This window comes from Telmatherina bonti (assembly GCF_933228915.1).
Source record: "Telmatherina bonti genome assembly, chromosome: 7".
Taxonomy (NCBI): domain Eukaryota; kingdom Metazoa; phylum Chordata; class Actinopteri; order Atheriniformes; family Telmatherinidae; genus Telmatherina; species Telmatherina bonti.
Genome location: NC_136625.1, coordinates 9558503 through 9584007, shown reverse-complemented (window position 1 = coordinate 9584007; position 25505 = coordinate 9558503). Strand labels below are relative to the sequence as shown.

General features: G+C 38.0%; 1 protein-coding gene across 5 annotated transcripts in view; it reads right to left on the bottom strand.

Moving 5' to 3' along the window:
- The window catches only part of LOC306758293 (ATP-dependent 6-phosphofructokinase, platelet type-like), a 49940-nt gene extending 28004 nt beyond the window's left edge, over nt 1-21936 (bottom strand). For all 5 annotated transcript variants that reach the window (XM_079243579.1, XM_079243575.1, XM_079243576.1 and 2 more), the window contains exons 1-7: nt 21764-21936; nt 9656-9729; nt 4586-4663; nt 2607-2796; nt 2343-2508; nt 2170-2214; nt 1964-2072 (exon numbers count right to left, since the gene is read on the bottom strand). In XM_079243579.1, coding sequence (XP_079099705.1) covers nt 1964-2072; nt 2170-2214; nt 2343-2508; nt 2607-2796; nt 4586-4663; nt 9656-9729; nt 21764-21872 — 771 coding nt within the window. In that variant the 5' untranslated portion in view covers nt 21873-21936. The remainder of the gene's footprint in view (nt 1-1963; nt 2073-2169; nt 2215-2342; nt 2509-2606; nt 2797-4585; nt 4664-9655; nt 9730-21763) is intronic.
- Between the last annotated feature and the right edge of the window lie 3569 nt (nt 21937-25505).

Here is a 25505-nt window from a genome sequence, read left to right as displayed (position 1 = left end):
CCGTCTGCATTTTCGCCTTCTCTATTCTGGAGTTACGCTCCATCATGGACCTGCCTCTGTTTAAGGCCAGGCTAAAGACTCATCTGTTTAGATCAGCCTTTGACTGTTGAGATTTTTACATGCGAATGAACTGCTATTTTATATTTTTACTTGTTTTTATCTTTGTTCAGCACTTTGGTCAACTAAGGTTGTTGTAAAGCGCTTTATAAATAAAATTTGATTGATTGATTGATTGATAAGAGGGCTTTAATGATCTTAATGTTATCTGTCGGGGTTGCAGTTTGGACATAGAGATAATGCTACATCATCTATTTAAGGGGTGTCCAGCTCCGGTCCTTGAGGGCCACAACCCAGCAAGTTTTTGTATCAAGTATCCCTGCTCAAACACACCTGACTCAAATTAATGAGTCGATGTGCTGAAGTTCATCAGCTGTCAGATCAATTAACCTGGGTCAGGTGTGTTGAAGCAGGTATACATCAAAAACCTGCAGGACGGCAGCCCTTGAGGACACTCCTGATCTAGTCCCATTAATTATGCACAAAATCTTGATCACACAGTTCGTAAGCATTTGTTTTCAGGGGCTCTGTAGCGCAATGGACAGCGCATTGGACTTCTAGTTAAAACTTCCAAGAAGGAATTCAAAGGTTGTGGGTTCAAGTCCCACCAGAGTCACTTTTAAATAAACTTAAATATCAAGAACACCAAAGCTGAACTTTTACAAGTAAAGTTCAACTTGCTGACATGGACACATTGTGAGTTTAAATAGTTTTCAAACATAAATGCTCAATGTGTAACAAAGTTCTCTCACAGCAAGACTTTTTCAATGAGTAGTTTCTCATGTCAGAGCAAAAACAAAACTGACATGCATCTACGGTTAGGCTGCTCTAAATTTTGGGAATTGGCCCATGTGGCAGTGGAGAGTTAAGATAGATAGTCACATGTTTTCAAGAGTCATTGATAAGCATTACACTGATGTATGTTGCAGCCCTGAATGGAGTTTATGCACAGCAAATTTTTAATAACACAGCGTCTGTGACAAATAATAGTTCAAGGTTCTAGAGCACAACTTTTGTTTGATGGTTTGAGTCCCACCATAGTCAAAGTTCATCTTAAACATAACAATTTTGAACTTACATCTAGTTTTCAATTCTTTTTGACTTTTGATGAGAAACAAAGTGGTGAAACTTCAAACTTCAAAAACTGTTGAAGTGAGAACGTCCAAACAGCAGCACATTAACTTATAACTCCCCACTATACAATTGAAACACTGAAAACAAACTTTAATGCTTAATTAGCTTGGCCTGAATTTGTTATTTACTTTGTTTACTCATTGGGTTGTAAAAATTACTTAACCCTGAAAACCGGAGAATGGATATAATAATGATGAGTTGCAACCAGATGTTTGTAAGCAATGCCAGGCCCCCCAGAATCCTAAATTAGATAAAAGCAGGTATACATAATGAATAGTTGGATGGATAGATGGTATTACACTATTTAAACACAGGCAGTGCTTTTTTTTTTTAATGGCAGATGCTACCTAAGACCTTGAGTCATGTGTACCAACGTTCCTGCTATTGTGGGTGGTGTAAAATAGATGCATAGCATGTTGGCACTCTAGCTAAGCACAATGCAGTGATCTATTCGTTGTAGGTTCAAATCCTGCCATTTTTGCATTTTTACAAGTAAAATCCTCTGTATATATCCTAGACACAGTACAACAAAGCAGAAATCACAGGTTATTGGGGTTACTTCAGGTTAAATCCTCAGCGTCATGAAAGTCAATCAGTTCACACTGGAGAACATCACCATGGAAACATACTCTCAAATGTCAACTCTAATCAGCATAACACAAAATGGACAATTTATCTTAAATAGGTTCTAATTAAAACACTGAAACTTGTACTTGTTTATCTTGTGGAATTAGGTTTTACTTTTAAATTGTGTGTATACACATTGCATTACCTCTGACAGTTTCTGGCACATGGTGTCTTCCCAGCCATCTTCTGGAGGCATTTCTGGAAAGAAAACCCAGTCTGCTCCACACGCCAAAGCACTGACAAGAGCCAGGTATCTAAACACACACACACACACAGAATTTTACATTTACTTCTAATATCTATTCCTAAATATAAAGTGACTTTAGTATTTTTCTGATTAAATAAACCCACCCGCAGTGCCTGCCCATGACCTCCAGCACAAAGGTCCTCTGGTGGCTGAAAAAAAACAAAAACAAAAAAACAAACAAACAAAACAAAAAGATGTCAAAAATTCTAAAAAAAAATAAGTGTAAAATACTTTTCTTGGAATGGGTTTCACATCTTCAAGTTATGTATTTCTTTACCTCTGAGCAGTGGTCATGATGGCGTCCACCACCTCAATGATCCTATGCAAGGCTGAATCAGTGCCAATGGTCATGTCTGTGCCGCAGAAGTCATTGTCAATGGAGCCGACCATGCCGACAATGTGGAGCACAGAGTTAGTGCGGGCTGCCTCCTCGTCAATCAGACCTGACAGACAAATTTAAATACAGGGAGATAAAAAAAAGTGTCTGTGAAGTTACAGTGCTTTGATGTGCAATGTTGAAAAAAGTTTCTTCAACAATCACCTTGCTCAAGGAGCTCATTCAACAGGCCACTCCACTCTTCCCTGAACAGGTTGGCTCCAGTCAGGCTGCCATCTCCACCAATTACACACAGATTGGTGATACCGTGCTGCACAAGGTTGTGAGCAGCTTTCAAACGTCCCTCATGGGTGCGAAACTCTTTACAGCGGGCACTGCCAATGACTGTGCCACCCTGAGGAAATAAAAAAAAAAAAACATGACTAAAAAACAAAGAGAAAATCTGAATATAATTTAGCTTGAGAAATAAAAAGGTACTGAGGAAACAACTTTCTTCAGAGATCTTTTTTTTCAACACACTTTAAGGAGTCAATAGTAGAAAGTACTCTGACAAAAGCAAAAGTCTGTCTGTTTTTAGTTATCATGCCGATCTCCATTTCCAGAAGAGTTCCAGAAGTGCTCCTACAACAGTTCTGAACTATCAGAAGCGAGAATGACACTATAAAACCATAACAGCAGGGCTCTGTGGCGCAATGGACAGCGCATTGGACTTCTAGTAAAACATATGAGAAGGTATTCAAAGGTTGTGGGTTCGAGTCCTACCGGAGTCACTGTCAATTCAGCCTAAATATGACTAAGCACACAGACTTCCAATGGAAACAGTACATTTATCCAAGGGAAAATCTGAATACCTATAAAGCTTAAGAAAAGCAGTACTGAGGAAATACAGATTTATTTGATATATAAGCAGCTCTCATTCACTTCATGGAAAGTTTTGTCATAATTATTGCTTTCTTAAATCTTCTAAACTGATGTAGTGATTTCTTTCAACACACTTCAGAGATTCAATTGTAGAGAATACTCTGACTAAAATAAATGTCTGACTGCTTTAGTTATCATGCCAAACATGATTTCCACAGGAGCTTGTAAATACACATGCTCCAACAACCTTTCATTCTCTAAACTATGTAACATGTATGATTTCAATACGGTATCAGAAGGGAGAATGACACTGATAAACCTCAACTGCAGGGCTCTGTGGCGCAATGGACAGCGCATTGGACTTCTAGTTAGACATATAAGAAGGTATTCAAAGGTTGTGGGTTCGAGTCCCACCAGAGTCACTTTCAATCTAGCCTAAAAATGACTAAGCACACTGATTTTCCATAGAACAGACACTCTGTGGTGCAGTATTTTTACCCAAGGGCAAATCTGAATACCGATAAAGCTTAAGAAAAGCAGGACTGAGGAGATATAGACTTATTTGATATGTAAGCAGCTCTCATTCACCTCATGGAAATTTTCATCATAATTATTGCTTTCTTAAATCTTTTTCAAAACTGACCTAGTGATTTTATGTATATTTTATGTATATTTTCAATATGGTATCAGAATTAAGAATGGCACTGTAAAACCCCAACTGCAGGGCTCTGTGGCGCAATGGACAGCACATTGGACTTCTAATAAACTGATGAGATACAGATACTGATAATCCAGTGATTTTTTTTTCAACACACTTTCAGGAGTCAATAGTAGAGAATACTCTGATAAAAGCAAATGTATGACTGCGTTTAGTTATCATGCTGAACACCATTTCCAAAGGAGTTTGTGAAAACACGTGCTCCAACAACCTTTCATTTCTCACTAAGAATTTAGTATTACCAGTTAGGCAAAGGTTCTGTGGAGGTCAGCTTGTGTGCTAAAGTACAATTTGCATATGTTTTGTTCAACTTTTAATTAGAAAGTGGATGAATCTCGGTAAAGTGGGAGAACTAAACCTTTGTCTTAAATGCTAAAATTCTGAATATAGCAACCAAAATGGTTGTTAATTCCTTCAAAAGAATGTCACAATGCTGTACTTCAAGCTATAACTGAAACCTTATTAGAGAATGAGCTTCATTCATGCAAACTGAATTTGTGTCGCTGTTTGCGGCACATAAGACTGTCATTGTTAATGGCACATGAGAGCAGACATGGAATGTGTTTGTGTGTGACCTGAATCTAAAGTAAAAAGCTCTGCTCACCACTTGTAGCATGCTGGAGACACTTTCCCACGTTGCCTCCTTGATGTTGTCACCACCGTCCACCATGCCCTGGTATCCCTGAGAGATTAAAAAAAAAAGAACAAAACATATTCACAACAGTTCACAGGATGACAGTTAAAAGTTTAGAAAATAAAACTGCAAAAAAACCATACCTTTTAAAATTTACTTTGACTTTCATTTCATTGAAGCAAATAAATCCAAGATATTTAATGTTTTGCGTCATCAACTTAGTTTTCTTTGTAAATATATTTTTGTAAATGTGACTGAACATGATTGTTTTCAGAGACCATTGTAAATTCTAAGCTGCAATAGTCATGTAAGGATTTGAAACTAGACTATGGACAGTGTCTCAACACACTGTAAATGTGCTTTAACAGAGGCTCTGTGGCGCAAGGGATATATAAAATCTTTCTGGTAGAGACTGGTAGAGATTCTCCAGTTTATCAACAAATGTTTGCGAAACTCACTCAACAGTTCAAAAAGTGTTTTGAATGACATATTGTACATTTCTTAATCTTTAAAAAATATTATGAAACAGTTAAAGTAATCAGGAACAATTTCAAGGTCTTAAAGGCGAGGGACCAAGCCTACAGTTTCACATCTGATCCCTGATATCTCACACTGTATCAAGAACCATTATTTATCAATAGCTGATGAATCAAATAGGCAGGAAATTACTTTGGGAAACCTTGAGGCCCATAATGCGTAGCTACATCCACAAACACCACTTCATCATGCAAATAAAAAAGAAACTTGCATTGATCTTGCACAGCAGATATCACATGGAACCCTACATACAGTTTGTGTTGCTGCACACTTCAAATAAGATCCAGTTTCTTCTACTGTGATGAACTGAAAACCTGTCCAGCGTTTACCCTGCCTGATAGACTTCAGCAGAATAGAAAATGGATGGATAAGCTATTTCTTTTAATGGAGTGCATGATCATAGTGTTCATAAGAAAAGTTTTATAAAAATAAACTACAATTATATGAGAAATGTCATGTGAAATCAGCAGAAAAGCCTCATAAAGTGGTTCTGTGGTGCAACGGACAGCAGGCTGGACTTCTAATAGTCAGGTGAGATTCAAAGGTTGTGGGTTTGAGTCCCACCAGAGTCAACTTCTACAGGGAAGTCCTTGTTTGAAAACCAAACTTGATAATAATCAAAGATGATATGCAGTTTGAACCCTGAGAGGACTGTGTTACTTAAAGTTTTAAAAGAAAGCTTAAGATTTCCCTTTCAAGGTTTCAACTGCACATCCATGTTTAGAATCTCCCTATCCAAATCCCAAAGGTTGTTGTATCCACATTTACACTAACTTAGTGAGCACTTGCCTTGTGATTGGCTGTAATTTGTAATAGTAATTTGTGTCTAAGGCTGGTGAGTGCACACTGACTTGGTACAGACAGGGATCAGTACAACAGCAGGGTTCTGTGGAACAATAAACTTCTACTTAAATGAGAAAGAAGGGATTCAAAGGTTGTGGGTTTGACTCCCACCACAGTCAACTTTAATTAAGCCTTAAAATGATGGTCAATTAGTCAAAAATGTAATTAAATCAATTCAGCAAACCATGAAGGATTGTTGGTATTGACAACGATAAAGTCTCCTACACAGTGTTTTTTTTTATCAAGGCTCTGATTATTTTGGGAGCCCCTGTTTCCATGGCTGCAGTGTTATGCTGAAGGCTTAAAGGCACAGGAGAGGTCCTATCCAAAAAAAAAAAAAAAAAACAGGATCACAGCACTTAGCTGTCATTACTCACAGTCCAGTGGTTACACTGATGAGCATGACAGTGCAGTCAGTGAAGGATGTATCCAGCCCCTGGTAATCCAATTATATCCACAGCAAAACCAGATCATGTCTGTTGTCAGAGGTGTCATACCAATTACAAACTACACATTTTATAAACCAATGAAAAATGTCCACGAAAATGTATTTTATTGTTCCTTTGAGATGAGCTGCTGTAGCTTGATGTGCGCAGACGATGAAAAGTTGGATGTTACAGAAGCTTTATCTAGATTCACTCTAGAAATGAAGCAACTGAAACTATTTGCATGATAGAATTATTGTTATAAAACTCTACTTAAATTCCCATTAAGTGTGAATTTTTTCACTTTAAGGGCTTGTAAGAGTATGGAAATACTCTTTAATTTAATAGATTATATCTGACTGACTGAAGTGTTACTACAATATAAAACAAAACCTTATTTAACTATGAATGATCCAGACTGAACTCTGAGGTAAACTGATACTTCACAGCATTTCTGATCTGTCACTCAGCATAAACAACAAAGAAGGTGTTAAATGCCATGCAAACTGTGTTGCCTGTACAGTATCTGTGTAAGCCAAGCACCTGTCAAGCTGGCAACAGGATATAAATATATAGCAGCCCTATGGAGGGTATGAATTTCTATCTGGTGACAGCTTACACTGAAGATGGAAAACCAGCTGAAAACATGACATGGAGACAGAATGAGAGTTTTTATCAATAATTAAAAGAGGAACTTTTTCAAAAGCTTGAATAAAAGCACTAGACTTCTAATTTTTGACTGAAATACTAACATCCAGAAAGTTTCAAGGTGTTATTTTATGTCCATTAAATTACAAGGTGGAAGGACTTCTATGCACTGCTGCATACTTTGATGGTTCTGAATGCATAACAAGCCTTTTCATGGGGTTTACTTTTGGTTGTTTTTACAGCAACTTGGCTAGATATTTTATTTGAATGAAATTGACAGCTAATAGCAAAGTTTTCAAGGCACACTGTAAAAATTCCCGACATTGTGAGTCACACTATATGTGTCTGATGAAACCACTGTGAGGTTGAGCAGAGAACTAAAGGTGCCTAGATATCTGCCTGTTTGCATTTAAGTGTTTTGCTGAAAAAAAAAAAAAAAAAAACACACGGGCAGGTCCTGCTTCAACAGTATTTACTATAACATTATGGTACATATAGCACATAACATTAAGACTGCAACCCGGTGTGTGTGTGTGTATTAAGTTAAAAAGTAAAAGCTATTTTTTTATTTTTATGTAAATGCTGATAAAAAATATTCACCTTTAGACTAAATTCTTGCTGAACTGACTGAATAATAATACAAAGTTTAATCAGGGACAAAATGAGGGGCCTTCATCTGACTCTGCTTCTTGTACAGAACCTCCCAGTCATTCTGTAGGTACGTTCACCACCTCCATGTCATGTTGCTTCTGGGAAATGTTCTGTCTGTGTAGCAACTGTAGCTGGAACAGGAATCCTACATCAGGGATCCTCAGTCCTGGTCCTCAAGGCCCAGTGTCCTCCAGGTTTTCCTAGTGTCCCTGCTGGAACACACCAGACTCAAAACCTCCGGTGGTTAAAAGTGAAGCCAATGTGGAAGTGCATAAAACTGCAGTTCCACCTTCATCCACTAGGGGCTCCAAAACAGAGCAAATCCCCATAGACTCCCATGTTAAAAAGACCAACTTCACGACAGAAATAAACATGTTTACAGCCAAAAATCCATTTTCAGTTTATAGGTCAGGTTTACCTTCATAACAACTGTGGGGGGAGTGAATTTTTTCTAACTCACCTGTTTAGAAGTAATTTAATCTCGAAGTTTGGCATATTTAGAGGTGTGTCCTTTTGATTGACAGGTACCCGATCTCCGGCTTCAAGTCAGAAGAACGTAGAACAACCACGGTTTTAAGACGGTTAGCAAAGTGACTTAGCTTTAGCCTGCTTACCTCCGTTAGCTGGTTAGCTCCTGTTAGCTCCGAGTTAGCTCCGAGTTAGCTCGGTTAGCTTTTAGCTACAGAAAGCTCGGAGCTCGCTCGATGTCAATCATCCACCATGACGCTCGCAGCCCCCCCCTCTCAGCTCCACCTCTTTGCCCATGTATTTTCCAGGCGAGACGACACGCATGCCCCTGCTAAGATGGTGATAGTAGGAACCGCCCACCGAGCTTCAATTCAGATCTTCAGAAACCTATGGGTGACGTCACGGAGGCTACGTCCATCTTTTTATATACAGTCTATGGTCTGCACATGTCTGCTAAATACATATTGATTTTAAATAGGTCTCTTGCAGCTGGGACACTTGGAAAACCTGCAGGACACCGGTCCTAGAGGACCTGGATTGAGGATTCCTGTCCTAAACCATTCCTGTTATTTTATGAGCCACACATAAGTCTAGTTCAGGGGTGCCCAAGTCCGGTCCTCATGCTCTCCTATTAACTTTTAGTTGCAACCCATGTCCAGCACACCTGAATATGCATGTCATCCTGCTCCTCCGAGGCCTTGTAACAAGACATTAATTTTATTCAGGTGTGTTGGAGAAGAGTTGCATCCATAAGTTGCAGCATGGTAGATCTCGAGGAGCAGATCTGGGCATTCCTGGTCTGGTTGTTTTCTACCTTCACTTCAAACATTACATCCACTTGTAAACCACATTTCATCCATCAATGAAAGCAAACATTCTTTTAATTCAAAACTGAGCAGACTGATTGCATGTTTTAGACATGCTGATGTTCTCTAACAGCATTTCTGGGGTTAGAATATAAGCATAAAGAAGAATGAAGTTCTTGGCTGTTCAGGCTAAAAATAAACAGATTTTCTTCACTCAAAATCATACACTTTAATCTCAGTTTTGATGAATTACAAACTTAAAATGTACAGAAAACATACATATCTGTAGTCATTAAATGACATAAAAGTGATGTGGATTTAAAAAAGGGAGCTAACCTCAAAACTGAACTTTTATCTCATGGTCTCTGAATAATAAAATATTACCTTTATGTTTGAAATAACTAACTTATTCATATTCGTGTTACCCTGTAACGTCTACGGATGACTTTCTTTCTTTTCCTGAACTAACTGGATTACTTTGAGATGTTACAAATGCACCGTTTGAAGGAAAATCAAACAAACAGTAAAACTCCTCCGCATTCTTCATGGCTTTCCAGCAGTCAGCGGCCAGTAAAGAAGCCTTGTCAGTACTGATTTAGTTCCCTGCTGAGTGTGACAGAAAGTGCAGACTCTCCCGAGGCAACGTCTGAGTCGCGCCTCACCTCATGGATGAAGTAGACTTTTGCTCCCACATAGATGCCCATTCGGACGACGGCCCGGACAGCAGCATTCATTCCTGGGAAAGGAGACAACAGCAGAGATTTCATTAATTATATTATGATACTTAATGGTGAAACTTGTTTATTCGTCCACGTGTCTGAAATTTGGCGCAGACATCGGTGCTTATTCTGGTCTACTGGATGAAGGAGTCTGAAACTGAAACATGGTTATAACTGCAGATTATCTCTTAATATACGCCTCCCAAACAGCAAAAAGCAAGACACTTTTTCTACTTTAATTTATGCTTCAGTGGTTTATTTAAAATTTGGAAACCTTAAATCTTATTCACAGTATCATTGCAGCCATGTTGGTTGTACTAAATTGAGCCTTTTGGTTTTGGATGCAGGATTTTGGTGTATTTGTTTACATGCTTGTTTGACCAAAAACAGCCTTGAAGGGATGTTGCTTCATGCAAATCAGGAATTGAGGGATCTTATATTGAATAAGCAGTTTTTTCTATGTGTGCGATTATCACACAGTTTTGGGGAGGACAGAATCATCAGTGGTTAATATGGACGCTGTACGTAGTGATGCTTTTACTTGTAGACTTTGAGTTTTCTCAACAACTTAGACAATTTTTTTTTTTTTTACAAACAACAAACTGCTGTAAAATAAGACATAAAACTAGTTCACCACACTTTTGCATGAATATTTATAGTGATATTTTGACGGTGTAAATATTATACTACTACACTGACTATTTTTATGGTGATTTTTATTCTATTCTCCCTCTTTTTTTGTCCCAACTTACTCAACCCATCATATAATTGGACGCGAGTACGTCATGGGCCACTCCTACAAACGTCTGAAGACAACGTCTGAAGGATTGGGAAAACACCAGGTACAACGTTTTTCAAGATTTCAGTGCAGGGTTATTATCAAAAAGTAAATCCTAACCTTTATTTTGAAGAGCGTGCCAGACTATTTTGGCCTGTTTTAAGATCCTGTCCCTACTGGAGTCCCTAAAACCTGCCACAACACCACCAGGACTTCTGTGCTGGGAGATGAAAGGAGAGGTGGAAGGTAGAGAGAAAGAAGAATTTATTGTGTTGTTTAACCAGTCCAGGTCTTTGCTTGGTTTTGTTACCACTCCACCCCCTCTCCCATTCAACCTTTGACACATCACTACCATCATCCCCCATCTCTCTTAATGACCTTTTAGTTTTTCTTTGTTGACCATATCACACGCCAGTAGGTGCAGACACATGTACACACACACTCCCTCACAGGTGCTAACACTTCCACCTGATTAGCACAACCATGTTCAACTGGTACCCAGGTACTTATGGCATCCATCCATCTATCCATCCATCCATCAGTCCTCTTGACCGCTTGCTCCAATTCAGGGTCACGAAAAGATGGAGACTATCCCAGAAATCATGGGGCAAGAGGCAAGGTACACCGTGGACAGGTCGCCAGGCCACCACAGGGCGGTACTTATAGTATAACTTTGTTAATTCATTATTGTGTCTTCAGCACTCTAAGTTCAAAACAAATTCACCTAACTCTTGAAATAATACTACATAACTTTCACGCCTTAAAACTGAGAACTCCAGACTGGTTTTAATGGCATGCTGACCTCATGATGCACATTCACGTAGCGGTTTTTACCCTGCAGTGACCCTGAGCAGAGAACCTCACCACTTTCCAGCCATGTATGACATTATACTTTATGGCATCGTCAATATCAACACCGTGGCTGTTTGGAATGTGCATCGCGGCTGATCGGGCAAAGAAACATTATCACAAGAAGCAAAGAAAAACAGGAGAAAAAGTGACAGAATAAGAGATAAGACAACAGTCTACATCTGACAGACTTTTACTGGCTGGAGAGAGCTCAGAGAAGAGCCAGAATTCAAGACAGGTGCCACATTAGCTGTCATGAGGGGGCAACTGAGTCAGAAAATCCAAGTTCTGTTGTGCTGCACAAAAGCAGTGGTTATCAAACGTGGGGTCACAAGACCATTTCTGGGGGTCGTCTGGTATTTGTAAAAAAATAAAGAGCCTAGATTAAAAAAAAAAAAAAAAAAAAAAAAAAAAAGGAAGCCGAAATAAATCTGTAGATGATTTTTTTAACACCTTAATTAATAAACAACAAAGTTAACATGCCATATCAAAAATAAGAATTTGACATTATCTCTGCAACAGAAGCTCAGTTTTAGCATGTAGCTGCTTTGTCACAGTGCTGAAACACCAAAAAGCAATTTGTCACTCTTATTTATAAACATTTTGACCCTTTTTAAGCCTGATATTCAGAATTTGTATCATCTGGCATCGCGAAACAACAATAATATGGTTGGTATTTTACCAATTTTTCAAATTTGGTATTTTCTCAGCAACAGAAGCCAATTTTTGGTAAACACAGTCAACCAAAAGTAACTTCATCCTTCTTACTGATAACAGCTTTCCAGCCTTACATTTAGAGGACGCTGCAAGATGACTCATTTGATACGTCACACAATTAATCACTAAGTCATCGAGTGGGAGTGGAAGTGAAGGTAGGAGAGGTGGAGACACAAACCCCAACCTACGTTATCTTGGGGCTCCTAGCTCCTGTTTGAGAACTATTGCTTAAAAGCAACAAACGTTGCCAGATTTTGACTGAACAATCCTCTGTGTATATGAAAGTTCAGAAACCCGTCTAACTTCCACCGCTTTACAGCTCCAACAAAGTTACAAAAAAAAGGTCCAAACTGGATGATATGAAGCTGGAGAAGTTGGAGAAGATAACTAATGAGCTATAACTCATTATGTGGTATCTGTTGCAGGAAACCAGCCCAAGTGTTGTTGCTTACTGTTAGCTGGTTATTTCAGCCAAACTGAGCATCTGTTATACCACGTTTTTTCACCGGTATATTTTATGTTGGCATAAAAATGTGCAATGGGAAAAAATAGCTGCTAAGAAATATTTTAATGCACATATTTTAGATATGCTAATTTACCATGATTCCCTCATACGTTATGCAAATTAAGTAGAGTGAAAAGCATGCCAGGTGAGGGTGTAAAGACTTTAGATAAAGATGATTAGAATAAATCATTTTATTCGTTCAATATAATGATTAAAGGTGTTCAAAATTTTACATGAAATTTTGTGTCAGTTGAAAAGACAATAACAAGTAACTTTTAACAGGACTTTTCTGTGCATAAAAAACATTAACGATTGTGCTAAGATTGATTAATACTACAAGAATTATCATTTTTGTTTCCAAACTTTCAGTAGATATCTAATAACACGGTTCTTGTTCTCTTTACTATTATTATCTTTTAGTGGAAACCTGAGATCATGACAGCCTTTGTTCCTCCTCTAGTTTCCACTACAGTGAGCTGAAAACAGCAGCATAAACAGGGAGTGGAAAAAGCCAGACATGCCACAAGACAACGGCAAGGTCATCATGGAGTCAGGCTGAGAGACAAGGCAGAAGTAGAGTGCCCCTGCGGATGTTGTGCCAAGACACAAAAGAGTCTGTCGGAGCACTTAGTGCAATTAGAAATGGGACAAGCTTTAAATCTCAGAAGGGTTTGGGAAAACAGAGGTACTTTTACATGAACAGCAGAGGGAGGTTGGTATCATCCAAGTCCAGCTCGCTGTGAGTTATGTAGGTACAGATCTTACAAAGATCTGTACCTACTCTCTGTGCCAGTAGCAAGGCACAAGCTGCCCCGCACAGCTGACGCGACCCTGTCGCCAAATTTCCTCCCACACCACATGCTGCTAACAGCCCGTCCCTTTCACGGACCCGTGTCTGCAGAATGCGTATGGGATGGCGGTGTCCCACTTCAGGCTGCGCTCAGGCAGCATTACCAGCTGAGGCTGGTGTGCTTCGGTGCAAAAAACTGAAGACCACGTTGTATAACTGTGGCTTACTGTGTAATTATTGGGATAAAAATGGATAAAATGGATAAAAATGTTTTTAATAAATGTGCTTACATAACTGAAACAGACGCTCAGTGATGTTTCACACAGCATTGCATTGAAAAGATGCAGCTCAACAAGAAAAGTGGGAGAAAAGTGTAAACTTCCTAAAGAGGCACACAGATGATTATACGTCACATCAACAAACAAAAATATGCTTTAAATTTACACAAGATATTTGTCTGTAATAATAAAAGAAACAGGCATGTTGCAGCTAGAACTCACACCTGGATGCATAAACAACAAAAACCATGAATGTGCACAGAAAACCTGTTTTTAGTTGGTTTTTTTTTCCAATATCCTTTAATTGAAGTACTATAAATACCTGTATCTGCGTTGTAAAAGCTGCTCTGACATTGCTGGGAAAATGTGTTAGTATTTTAGGAAGAAAATGAATCATCACACATTGTTTTGTAAGTTTCTGAAACAAGGTGGCAGATGGCTCATGTGCCGCTTCAGGCTTCCAGATGCTGTTTTAGCGAAGCCAGCATACCGTGTGCTATCTGTACATATGTGTGTTTTCCTCTGAATTATCTTGTCACAAGTTAGTCTGACCTAATCTGCAGCACAGACATCCATCTCTTCCAGATAAAGATGGAATTTTTCATGATGTAAATGTTTTCGCTGTTTGGTTTTCTGATTTTTTAGGAGATCCGGCAGCATCAGGTGCAGCGATGACTGCACCACAGGTAAATATACACCTTGTAATATGCGTCTTTTATTTCACCTAAACAGAACCTTACAAACAAAGTTAGTTTTAAACCTGGGAGGGTCTCACTTCACATGCAGTTGTTTGTCCCTTCACTGTGGTAAAAATACCACGTTTGTGGCGCTCCAGCGTGGAGAAATAAATGGTTTATTGTAAGAGAATAAAAACATAGAAACCGTTTTTATAATAAATTAATTTTTTCTGTTTTTAACTTCTGATTTTGTTAAACTTTGATCCTTAAAGCTTGATTTCCTGTATTTCTCCTCGTTTTAGTTTACTGATTGTACACACTTACTGTCATGTGTTTTAGGTCTCTCAGTATATTTGCTGTTTTCTTTGCTCCCTGCCCAGTTATTGTGGTCCAGATCCTGATCCTGATCCTGATCCAGTTCCAGTTCCAGATCCAGATCCAGATCCAGATCCTGATCCTGATCCTGATCCAGTTCCAGTTCCAGATCCAGATCCAGATCCTGATCCTGATCCAGATCCAGATCCAGTTCCCGATCCTGATCCAGATCCAGATGTGGCTCCAGATCCTGATCCAGTTCCAGATCCTGATCCAGTTCCAGATCCTAAACCAGATCCAGATCCTGATCTCGATCCAGATCCAGATCCTAATCCAGTTCCAGATCCAGATCCAGATCCAGATCCAGATCCAGATCCAGATGCAGCTCCAGATCCCGATCCAGTTCCAGATCCAGTTCCCGATCCTGATCCAGTTCCAGATCCAGATCCAGATCCAGTTCCAGATCCTAAACCAGATCCAGATCCTGATCTCGATCCAGATCCAGATCCTAATCCAGTTCCAGATCCAGATCCAGATCCAGATGCAGCTCCAGATCCAGATCCAGTTCCAGATCCTAAACCAGATCCAGATCCTGATCTCGATCCAGATCCAGATCCTAATCCAGTTCCAGATCCAGATCCAGATCCAGATGCAGCTCCAGATCCCGATCCAGTTCCCGATCCTGATCCAGATCCAGATTCAGATCCAGTTTTAGATCCAGATCCAGATCCAGATCCAGATCCAGATCCAGATCCAGATCCAGTTCCAGTTCCAGTTCCAGAGCCTGATCCTTATCCTGATCCAGTCCCGGATCCTGATCCAGATCTAGTTGCAGATCCAGATCCAGATGCAGTTCCAGTTCCAGATCAAGATCCAGATCAATATCCAGATGCAGTTCCAAATCCAGATCTAGATCCAGTTCCAGATCAATATCCCGATCTAGATCCTTATCCAGTTCCAGATCCTGATCCAGATCCATGTCCCTGTTCATATTTGTATTGTTTTTTCCTGACTTGTTGCTTTTCCTGCTCAAACAGAGAATTTTCATGAGTGAATCATTAAAAACTTGAGTTCCCTCTTTGCCGTCTGCCTCGCGGTCTGCTTCTGGAAGCTGCTCTTCATCCACTCAGATGCTGCTTCGATTCTGTCCTTTTGTTTGCTTTCAGCCTCTTGATTGTGATCTACCCATCTCTTGTTATAACCTCCATCAGGTCCTTTCCGTTCAGCCATTTTTGTTCTGGCAGAGGCCTCCAGTAAAACAGATCTTCTTCTCTCTTTACTCTACTTCATTGTTTTACTTTGACTTCATGCAGAACTCTGTCACTTTGCTTTTGTTTTTATTCCGGGCGTATTTGTGAGGTGGAAATAGTGTTTGTGAAGACAAGCGGGTAAGGCGGGAGTCTGTATCCCTTCATGATGAATTATAACATCACGCTGCAGCTTGTACACTGGAGAAAAGAACGCATTTATACTTTCCTCGCTGCGTTCACACACAGGCATAATCATGAACAATACGTAGCTTTATGCCTTCGTTTCGCCGTCATTTCAGTCGAGACAAGTCGGTAATCAGGTCAGCTACCAATTATTCCACAACACCGGTGAACAACAACTGAAAGCAGACACATCAGCATGGAACAATATTTTTAATAGTAATAATGTGGAGATTTATTTTGGGTGTGCTATAATTGAAAGCTCATTTAATAGAAAGCTTGTGATAAAACTCAGTATTTAAATAAAAACTGAGACAATGAAAACTCGGGATGCACTGATCCACTTTTTGGGAGTTCCGATCTGATACTGATATCTGAAACTTGATTATCTGCAGATACCGATATTTGCCGATATCTAATCTGTTTATGTGAACATTATTGTGACTATGGTTATTAATGCTGTTATAACTGTGTAAGATTTCATCAGGTTGTAATAAATGACCCATCCTCTCTGAAGTTATCTCACCAATACAAATATAATAACATTACAGATCTAACTATTTCAACAAGTTTTATAATGATTTGGTACATTTGACCTAAATATAACTATAAATGTGTGGTTTTGAAACAAAGATCTAGACTTTAGTGTAACGAAAAATGTCACATTTTAACATTCAAGCCATTTATTTCTTTTAGAAAACATATGAAGCATGTCATCAAACACATCTGCACTGGCTTGACCAGTGTGGTATTGGGTATCAGTTGTGGTATCTTTTAATACCAAGTATGAGTACACACGCTTGGTATTGAGCCGATACTGATACTGGTATCGGTACATCCCGAATGAAAACAATGTTAGATTTCAATCATTCTGGATAAAGTTCTAAACAACAATAAAGCACAACTTATAAACCCTACAACATCGCCATAAATGCTCTCTGTTAGTTTTTGCAAAATGATTCAGGTTTTTTAAATGTGTGTCAGTAAATATAGGCTGTAAATTAAAGGTCACTTGTTGCTGTTTCTCTTTCGGCTTGTTCCTATGAAGTTACCACCACAGTAAATCATCGCACAGTTGAACGTTTTGGCATGTTCGACACCAAATGCCCCTCCTGACACAACCTTCTGCATTTATCCAGGCTTGGAACCGACCCTTAAAGAACAATCATGTCCCCCTCGGGGCTGCAGCAGCGTAGGGGGACAGGACTCAAACCACTGACCGTCAGGTCATAAGACAAGTGGCTCTACCACCTGAGCCACTGCCAGCCCCAGATAATAAAGGTCAGTACTTCAGCTAAACAAGATACTAAACATAATCCTGCACTGTACATAAGAAATCATTCAGTCACTCAGGACAACAAAATGGTTTTCATTACATGCATGTAAACAGCAGCAAATTCCTACAATTTTACATTATATGTATGTTTGATATCAGCTACACTCTGTTTGAATAATCAGTATTTGCCAATGAAAGATCCATATTGTGTATCCAATACCTCAAAATTGTACGGGTCCACATAAAATATGCTTTATGTTAGTGGCTAAATTTAGGTCCAGAAAACATCCCCTGGGACGTCTGTCCTATCTACCAGCACATGCTTTAGTTGGGACATATATGAATAACAGAGTCCCTAGAGGGGTGTAAAAACTTGCTACATATAGAACAACAGTAGCTAAGTTAGCAAAACTGTGTTAGCTGAACTCTGATATTTGCATCAGTGCAATCTGGACCAGCAAGATTAACAAACATTTTGCATTGTTTAAAACACAAATGGTTCATCAATAAAGTGCTCTAATTTCTATATATGTATATGTATATGTATGTATGTATATATATATATATATATATACATATACATATATAGAAATTAGAGCACTTTATTGATGAACCATTTGTGTTTTAAACAATGCAATGCAATATATATATATATATAACTATATATATATATATAACTATATATATATATATATAACTATATATATATATATATATATATATATATATATATATATATATATATATATATATATATATATATATATATATATATATATATATATATATATATATATATATAACTATATATATATATATAACTATATATATATATATATATATATATATATATATATATATATATATATATATATATATATATATATATATATATATATACATTGGTCCTGGACAAATTAGAGCACTTTTCTGTTGAACAGTGGGACAAAATACCTGTCAACAGGTGCAGAAGTCTGACTGAGAGGTACAGAAAACACCTGACTGTAGCGGAAACATTAAAGGACTCTTTAACAAAATATTAGTTCATGAGTGATGTAACAGATATTATTTCACCATATTTGTTTTTGTTTTTTTTAGTTTTTTTTATCATTTTGAACCAGAATTATAAAATAATGTGATAATTTTCATAATTTTTTTAAATGTATTATTACTTTTGTCAATTTCAGCTTATTTCCCAGACAGCCGTTTTTTTCCTTCTTTAATGGGGAGGGTATGAATACATTTGAGAACAACTGCAGGGAGGCAGCAGGTGCCGCCTCATGATGCAGGTGGCTGTGTGTGCACATATTCTCCACAGAACCACAACAAAGTTCATCCTGCTGTTCCAGTAGCTGCAAAAAGCCAGGATGTTCAATAAAAATAAAGTAATGGCTGTTTTGTTAAAATGTTTTAAGATAAAATAATTAATTTTTTTTTAAATTATTTATTAATTTATGTGATGCAAGTTGTGCAGTTTATTCAGTAACTTTGGGGTTATCCATCCTCTCCCATCATGCACCAGCTTTAATTAATAATAAAAGTTTTCTTTATGCATTTAATTGAGATAATATGTACACTTTTGCTCACTCTGCTCTTATTTACTTTGTTTATCATAACAAGTTGCATCTAAACATTGCTGTTTTTTCTAAACACAGCAACAAAAGGCTTTTTTTATGTGTTTATGGTCAATTACTAGTAATACTGACATTCAATTTCTAAAATCTGCAAGAACAATATAATTATTTTATGTATCTAAAATTATTTTGACATTTTTCTGAGTCTATCTATGCCAATTATTTTAGTATGTTTTCTTTATAAAACTACTAACATTTTATAATTAAATGTGGAAGAATTTACTGTCTTTTACTATTTAATTAAACAAGTTTGTGTTTATTTAATTTGCTTTCTAGAGGATTCAATCTAAACATGAACCCAAGGCCAAAATATTCAACATGGCTGCTGCTGTGGGACTCGAAAATAATAACCAGAAATCACAATAAATGAACAGGGATCCATGTGACTTGCCGTAGAACAGGGGTATCAAACTCCAGTCCTCGAGGGCCAGTACCCAGCAGGTTTTTGTTATTTGCCTCAAGCACACATGATTCATATGGACAAATGGATCGAGCAGATTCTTGTCAGGTGTGTTGGAGCATGTAAACAACAAAAACCTGCAGGATGCCTGATGACTGGAGTTTGACACCAGTGCCTTAGAATCATTGCACCACAGATGCTTTTACATTTACATAAAAATATCAATAACACAATAAAAATGGACATATTATGCAACAAAGTTAAAGTGACAAGTATTCAGATTCTCATTCTTGTTATTTACAACTCATTTTTTTTTATCTGTTTCAAACTTACAGAATGGAAACTGAAAGCGAGCGCTGCAGGTTTTTAGCTCACCACATCTATCAGTGGAGTCATTAAACTGTCCAAAACATCTAATGATGTTTGTAAAATTATTAATTTTCCACAGAAATCTGACATAACAGACTCACTGCTGATCCACAGCTCCCACTAAAAATGTGTTGTGGTTTTCCACCTGTCAAAAACAACATTAATCTTTAATTATGTTTTCCTTCTAATAAAACCCTGTTATGATCGAGATTATAAACAAAATGCTTCAAATGCAGCTGAAAATGAATCTCCAGGAGAACTGAGCCAAACCAGCCCCTCTGTGTTCTGTTTTAAACCGGAAGAATCTGCCTCTGTGCATCGTCTCCTCATTGGCCACACAGTTTAAAGGTGCAGCTATTATAAAAAGTCAGCTGCTGCCATCAGGAGCTTGTGCTGAATACAAAGGTTGTCCACAATCTCCAGCACGAGCATCTCGTGCCGCATAAAGCTGCAGCCAGACTGAGAAGGAGCACATCACTCCACTCCAAAAGCAGCCTATGGGGTCGCTGTGTTATGTAACAGTCTGTAAGCCAATAGCTGTGACTTCACTGGTGCATGTGTGCAGTAGACAGCAGAGTACAGTATGTTCTATGATTTAAAGGCAACATAAAATACACAATATAAACATGTTTGAGGTGTATTATGTGCTTACTGCAATATTAAAATAAATAAAAGTGTAAGTTGATCACCCATAAAGACAGATTTAATGATTATTTATTATTATTTCAGCATTTTAATAGAGATGTTAAATCATTAAATATACATGTGAGTTTCAGACTGAAACCTAGTGTGCCTGTTTCTATGTTCAATTTTCATTTCATCATTACTATAACAACTCCCGGCTCCTCACGTAGGCTGCTCGACCTTCAGCGACAGGATGAGTCAATTTGCTGAAAGTCACCAGAAACTATTACAACGCTCCTTCAAAATAAAAGCGCACTGGGCGCAATCTGACGGGACTACATTGTATTGTTGAAGGTTAATACGGAAGTACTAGTTTTCCACTCAAGGCTGCTTGACACTGGTCCTGTCGTGACTCATCCTCTGTGATGCAAGTGCCTTGTTTCCACGCAAGAACTCTGATATGAGCCACTTTTCCTGAGGGGAAGTTCCAACCATAAACTTAATGTTCAGAATAATGACAGGAGAGTCGGATGATTTTTTTAGTCTAACTTTTATCTGTAAATTAAATTAAAAAAAAATTTTTAAAAAACAACAAAAAAAACCACTAAGATATATCTTACAGCCCTTTATTAAACTTTGTATTTAAACATAATTCAGCGACCTTACAGCTGCGTGGACTGCGCTTTTGTGGCAGTCCCACACCAGGGAATATTTGGTTGGATAGCACGCTCTGGGGATGCGCAGAGAGCGCCATCTGTGCGGGCAGCACAGCCCAAATGGATGCGGTCGTGACGGATGCAAGATAAGGACAGCATGTCCAAAAGGAGTCACCCTTCCAACACTTGTTGATATTTCTGCATTCTTGTCATTTTTCCCACACGTCCCACGTCCTGCCTGAACGTCTCTGCGGCGCATCGGGAATCTTTGATCAACTTCACCGCAAAGTGCTCCAAATGCTGCATTCTCCATGCAAAAAGAGTAACACAGGAGGAAAAGCTGTTGCGTAACAGACCCTGGGAGTCATCAAACGCCACACAAAGAGCTGCTAAAATACACGTGGAAACCAATTTTATGTTCATATGTGAATGCAAACGAATAAAACACTTTTTCCTCCTCTGAAACCGCGCCTTGCTCTTGCCTTTGCGCACTTTCTAGACGCACACCGGACATGTCTCCAGCTGGCGGATCTCCAAAATTAAATATGAGCTACCAATAAAGCTGATGGGGGAAAAAAAAAAAACACTTCCTTACAGCAACAACTAGGGAGGCACTGAGTCTCTGGCAGGCCTCTTTAAAGTAACCAAACACGTTTATCACAGACCAAAACAGTCCAGACACTTTCAGTCGGGACTGACTTATTCTGCAGTGATTGTAACTAAAGTAGAAGAGTCTTATAAACTAAGAGTTACCTTGAGCATCTCCCCCGCTGGTCAGCACCGCGATACATTTACCAGCACCAGAAAGATTCTCGAAAAATTTCCGGGTGTCCTGCCGCTTCGGTCCGGTCGTGCCCGCCATGTCTGTCCCGGTCTCTGACACCTGTTAGTGGAATAAAAGCAACTCTTCAGCCTGCCGACCTGCGGCGACGGATAACGCTGGATATTTGAGGGAGGGGAGGGGGGGTTAGTGACTGCAGCGTTACCGCCCCCCCCCCCTCCCCAACACTCACAAACCTTATCAAAGATCGTGCATAAGGAGAGATAGCTCATTCTCGAGGATTTTCACTACAGGACAAGAACTATAGAAGTCGAAAGCGGTTGTGTTTGACTTTTTTACTTCACTTTTTACACCCTATTTCAAACTATAATTTATCATCTATTTAATTTTAATTACAATAGATCACAGCATATTGAAATAAACCACCTTGAGGTGTTTGAGTCGGATGCTTGCAGTAACTTTTCAAGTTGGGCAAACACAGTAAACTTAGTTACATTACTAGAACTAATCCTAACATCACAGTGATCCTAATGAAACGATACCATGGTCAGTGAGAATTTTAATGCCAATTTGTTGACTTGTTTTCAGATATATCCACAAGTAGTTTATAAGTTACATCAGTGTTGCATCTCTTCTGCGTCACCATAGCAACCAATCAGCTGGTTCAGATCAGATGGATTGTGACAAGTGACAGAGAGAAACTCACTGTAGCTTCACAACAGTTGTTCAGCGTGAAAAGTATACTATTGTGTATAGCATATTTAGTAAGTTTTGTAAAAAGAAATAAACATTTGTTATAAACGGTTTGCTGTGTGGGACCATGCACGTCGTGCATTAAAACTGTGTAATGGACGGGTCCGAATTGTTCAATCCTAACTAATATTCATTATTACATGCATGTTATAGCCATATATTTTGACAGCTAACGCATGACAACAATCATCTGATGCTTTCTTTTTCAACATGTATGTAATTTGGTATTAGATCAGTTTATATCACAAATATCACCAGATGGGCTCCATAAATCTCCTTTTTATATGACAATGAGTTAATTTTTTTCCTCTTCTTTTTAATTCTCATGATGAACACCTATGGGTTATTGAAAGATAAGAAGTTGGGTTTTTTTTTTTAAAATATACATTCAGTAAATTATAGGGACTGTAAAATACCTTTAAGTTACTGGATGCGCCCCATACAAGACGGTGGCTTAATTCAGGCAGAGTCCAGGACAGTGAAAGTGTCATTTTTTATAATTTTCTGAAAATGGCGTTGATGAACTCAAAGAAAAAATAATAAAGTCACCTTGTTATGTAAACAGGGCAAAAGATTTAGAACAGATTGTCTTTAACAAAGTTGGCCAGAAAACAGCTGCAGGGCAGAGAGGAGTGTGAGATAAATAAATAATAATTAATAAAAATAAATATGTTACAGCACGACAAGATTAAAACAAAATGAGCGAATGCTAAAACAAATTTTAAAAAAAATACTTTTTTTAAGGTATAATGCTTTTTTAAAGGTCGATTTTCAAAGAGCCACATTACATTCAAACATCATCCACTTTGTTGTGCACTTGCAAAAAAATCATAACAATAACAAAATTAAATAAACACGTGGTGATTGGTCTGTCTTTTTCGCCCAGCTTTGCTTGTCACGAGCCGGTCTCCGAAGCCAAAGCCTAAGTGGAGAGCGGTTAACAGGTATCTTCCTGATTGACAGCCGAATTGACCAATGAGCGCTCAGATCACCTACGGAGTAAAATTCCATCCAATTAAAACGAGACGACAGCCAGGAAGTAATCCACTATCAGCGTCTATTCACAAGTTTCTTTCACAATCAAAACATGACAATGAAGTGACGGTTGTTACGGCAGGAAAAGTTGACATAATGCAACACCAGCAGATTAGATTACTGGCTGAGATTATGTAACTGAAGCGGGAAAGATATGATTTAGGAACAAATCTAAAGGACATTTCCAAATGTTAGTACTGACATAATCAGTACTATTCAAATGTGCATGTCTGTAGCACATAGTTCAGATTTTAAACACAATCCCTAAAAATACCCATTTAACTCTGTATTTGAGGCAATATGTGACATTTCATGGAGTTCATGACCTTCAGTTATTCTGTGAGACTGCAGACATTATCTCACCCACTGTAAAAGCACGACCCCTCACACCTGTTCCCACTCAGCAGCTATTATATTTCATAATGTTACATTTATGTCAAAAGGTTTATCTGTCCATATGTTGGAACTGATTTAATCCTGTATCTCAGCTGGAGCATAACACGGCTGTGTGGTTATACTGAGAGGACACAACGAGGACAAGATCAATTCCAAGTTTTAGTTTGGAAAATAATAAGTTTGGTTCCTGTGTAGTGATGTGTTTTGTTTACAGCTCCTTATTTCTTCAAATTTGATTCCAGGATTCGAAAAAAGGAACTGCTTCGATAGCAAATGTCACAATACTAAAAAGTTACATTATAATAAGATCTTTGTGGTTAAGTTGTAGCAAAATGGGTATGAAATGGAAATAAAGAGCTATTGAAACAATAGTTTTACATAAATTGAAATATATGTTATATATTTGAGATATTTCTTGCTTTAATTTTCATTTTTAAAAGCCTTCCTTGAATACACCCTCATATGTTTGGCATCTTTAAAGGCCTTTGGCTCAGTAATATACAGTGGGCTTTAATAATTGATTGCTTGAATTGGCAATACCGAGGGGTTATTGAAATTAAATTTTAAAAAGGTGTAGAAGAGGTGAGTCAATAGGAGAATATTCCAGAGCCAAGCAGATTTTGCAAACCACTTTAAAAATATGTTAAATTTCTTGTCCTTATCAGTCCTTTAACAGTTAATTTACATTAAATGCATTACACAACAGCTGTGTGACATTTTTCAAGTAAATATAACTATAAAATATTTACATAGAAAAAAAATCGCCCCAACTTTAAATACTGACATTATTTTCTAATAGTTACCATAATTATTGTATAATTACTGATGATAATTATCATGGTTGCTGGAAACTGAAGGAAAACCAAAGGAAAATGGTGACACCTGCTGGTGATTAAGTAGAACTTCACAGGCGAGCTGAGTTGTTTTGACTTGATTAAAACCAACTAAGGCTTTTATCCAACAAACTCCCATTTACTGCACCAAGAACATCTCAATTTAAATGAAACACAGAGACTGAGCAGCTCAATAAAAATAATTTATTTACAGTCGCATAAATCATAAATTAACAAGCAGCATTGGCAGAAGCAACATTTGAGTTGACAGTTTGCATAGTGTGTAAGTATCTGTGTAATAAAACACCCACACTCTGAATAAACTGCATGTACTGGACTGTATCACTGCTGTTTAATATGAACTTCAAAGAAGAGGATACTTCTAATGCAATAATAAAGAAAAAATAAAAGAAAATCTCAAACTAAAAGTGATTTTTGAACCCTCACGCCCTCCTTCTGCTTTGACATTTTATTCTGAGTTAAGGTTCCAGGATGCCAGTAGCATTATATAAGCAGAGAGCATCCAGAAGTATTTTACAGTGTCCTCATCAGAGAGAAAATGCTCTAAAAAAGGGGCAGTAAGTATGGTTTGGATGCAAAATTACCTGAAGACAACTGTCTTTGCTCTGATTTATGCAAACCAATATCAATTGGATGTCCTTGAAAATAAATATTCCTAACCTTGGCCAAAAAGGTG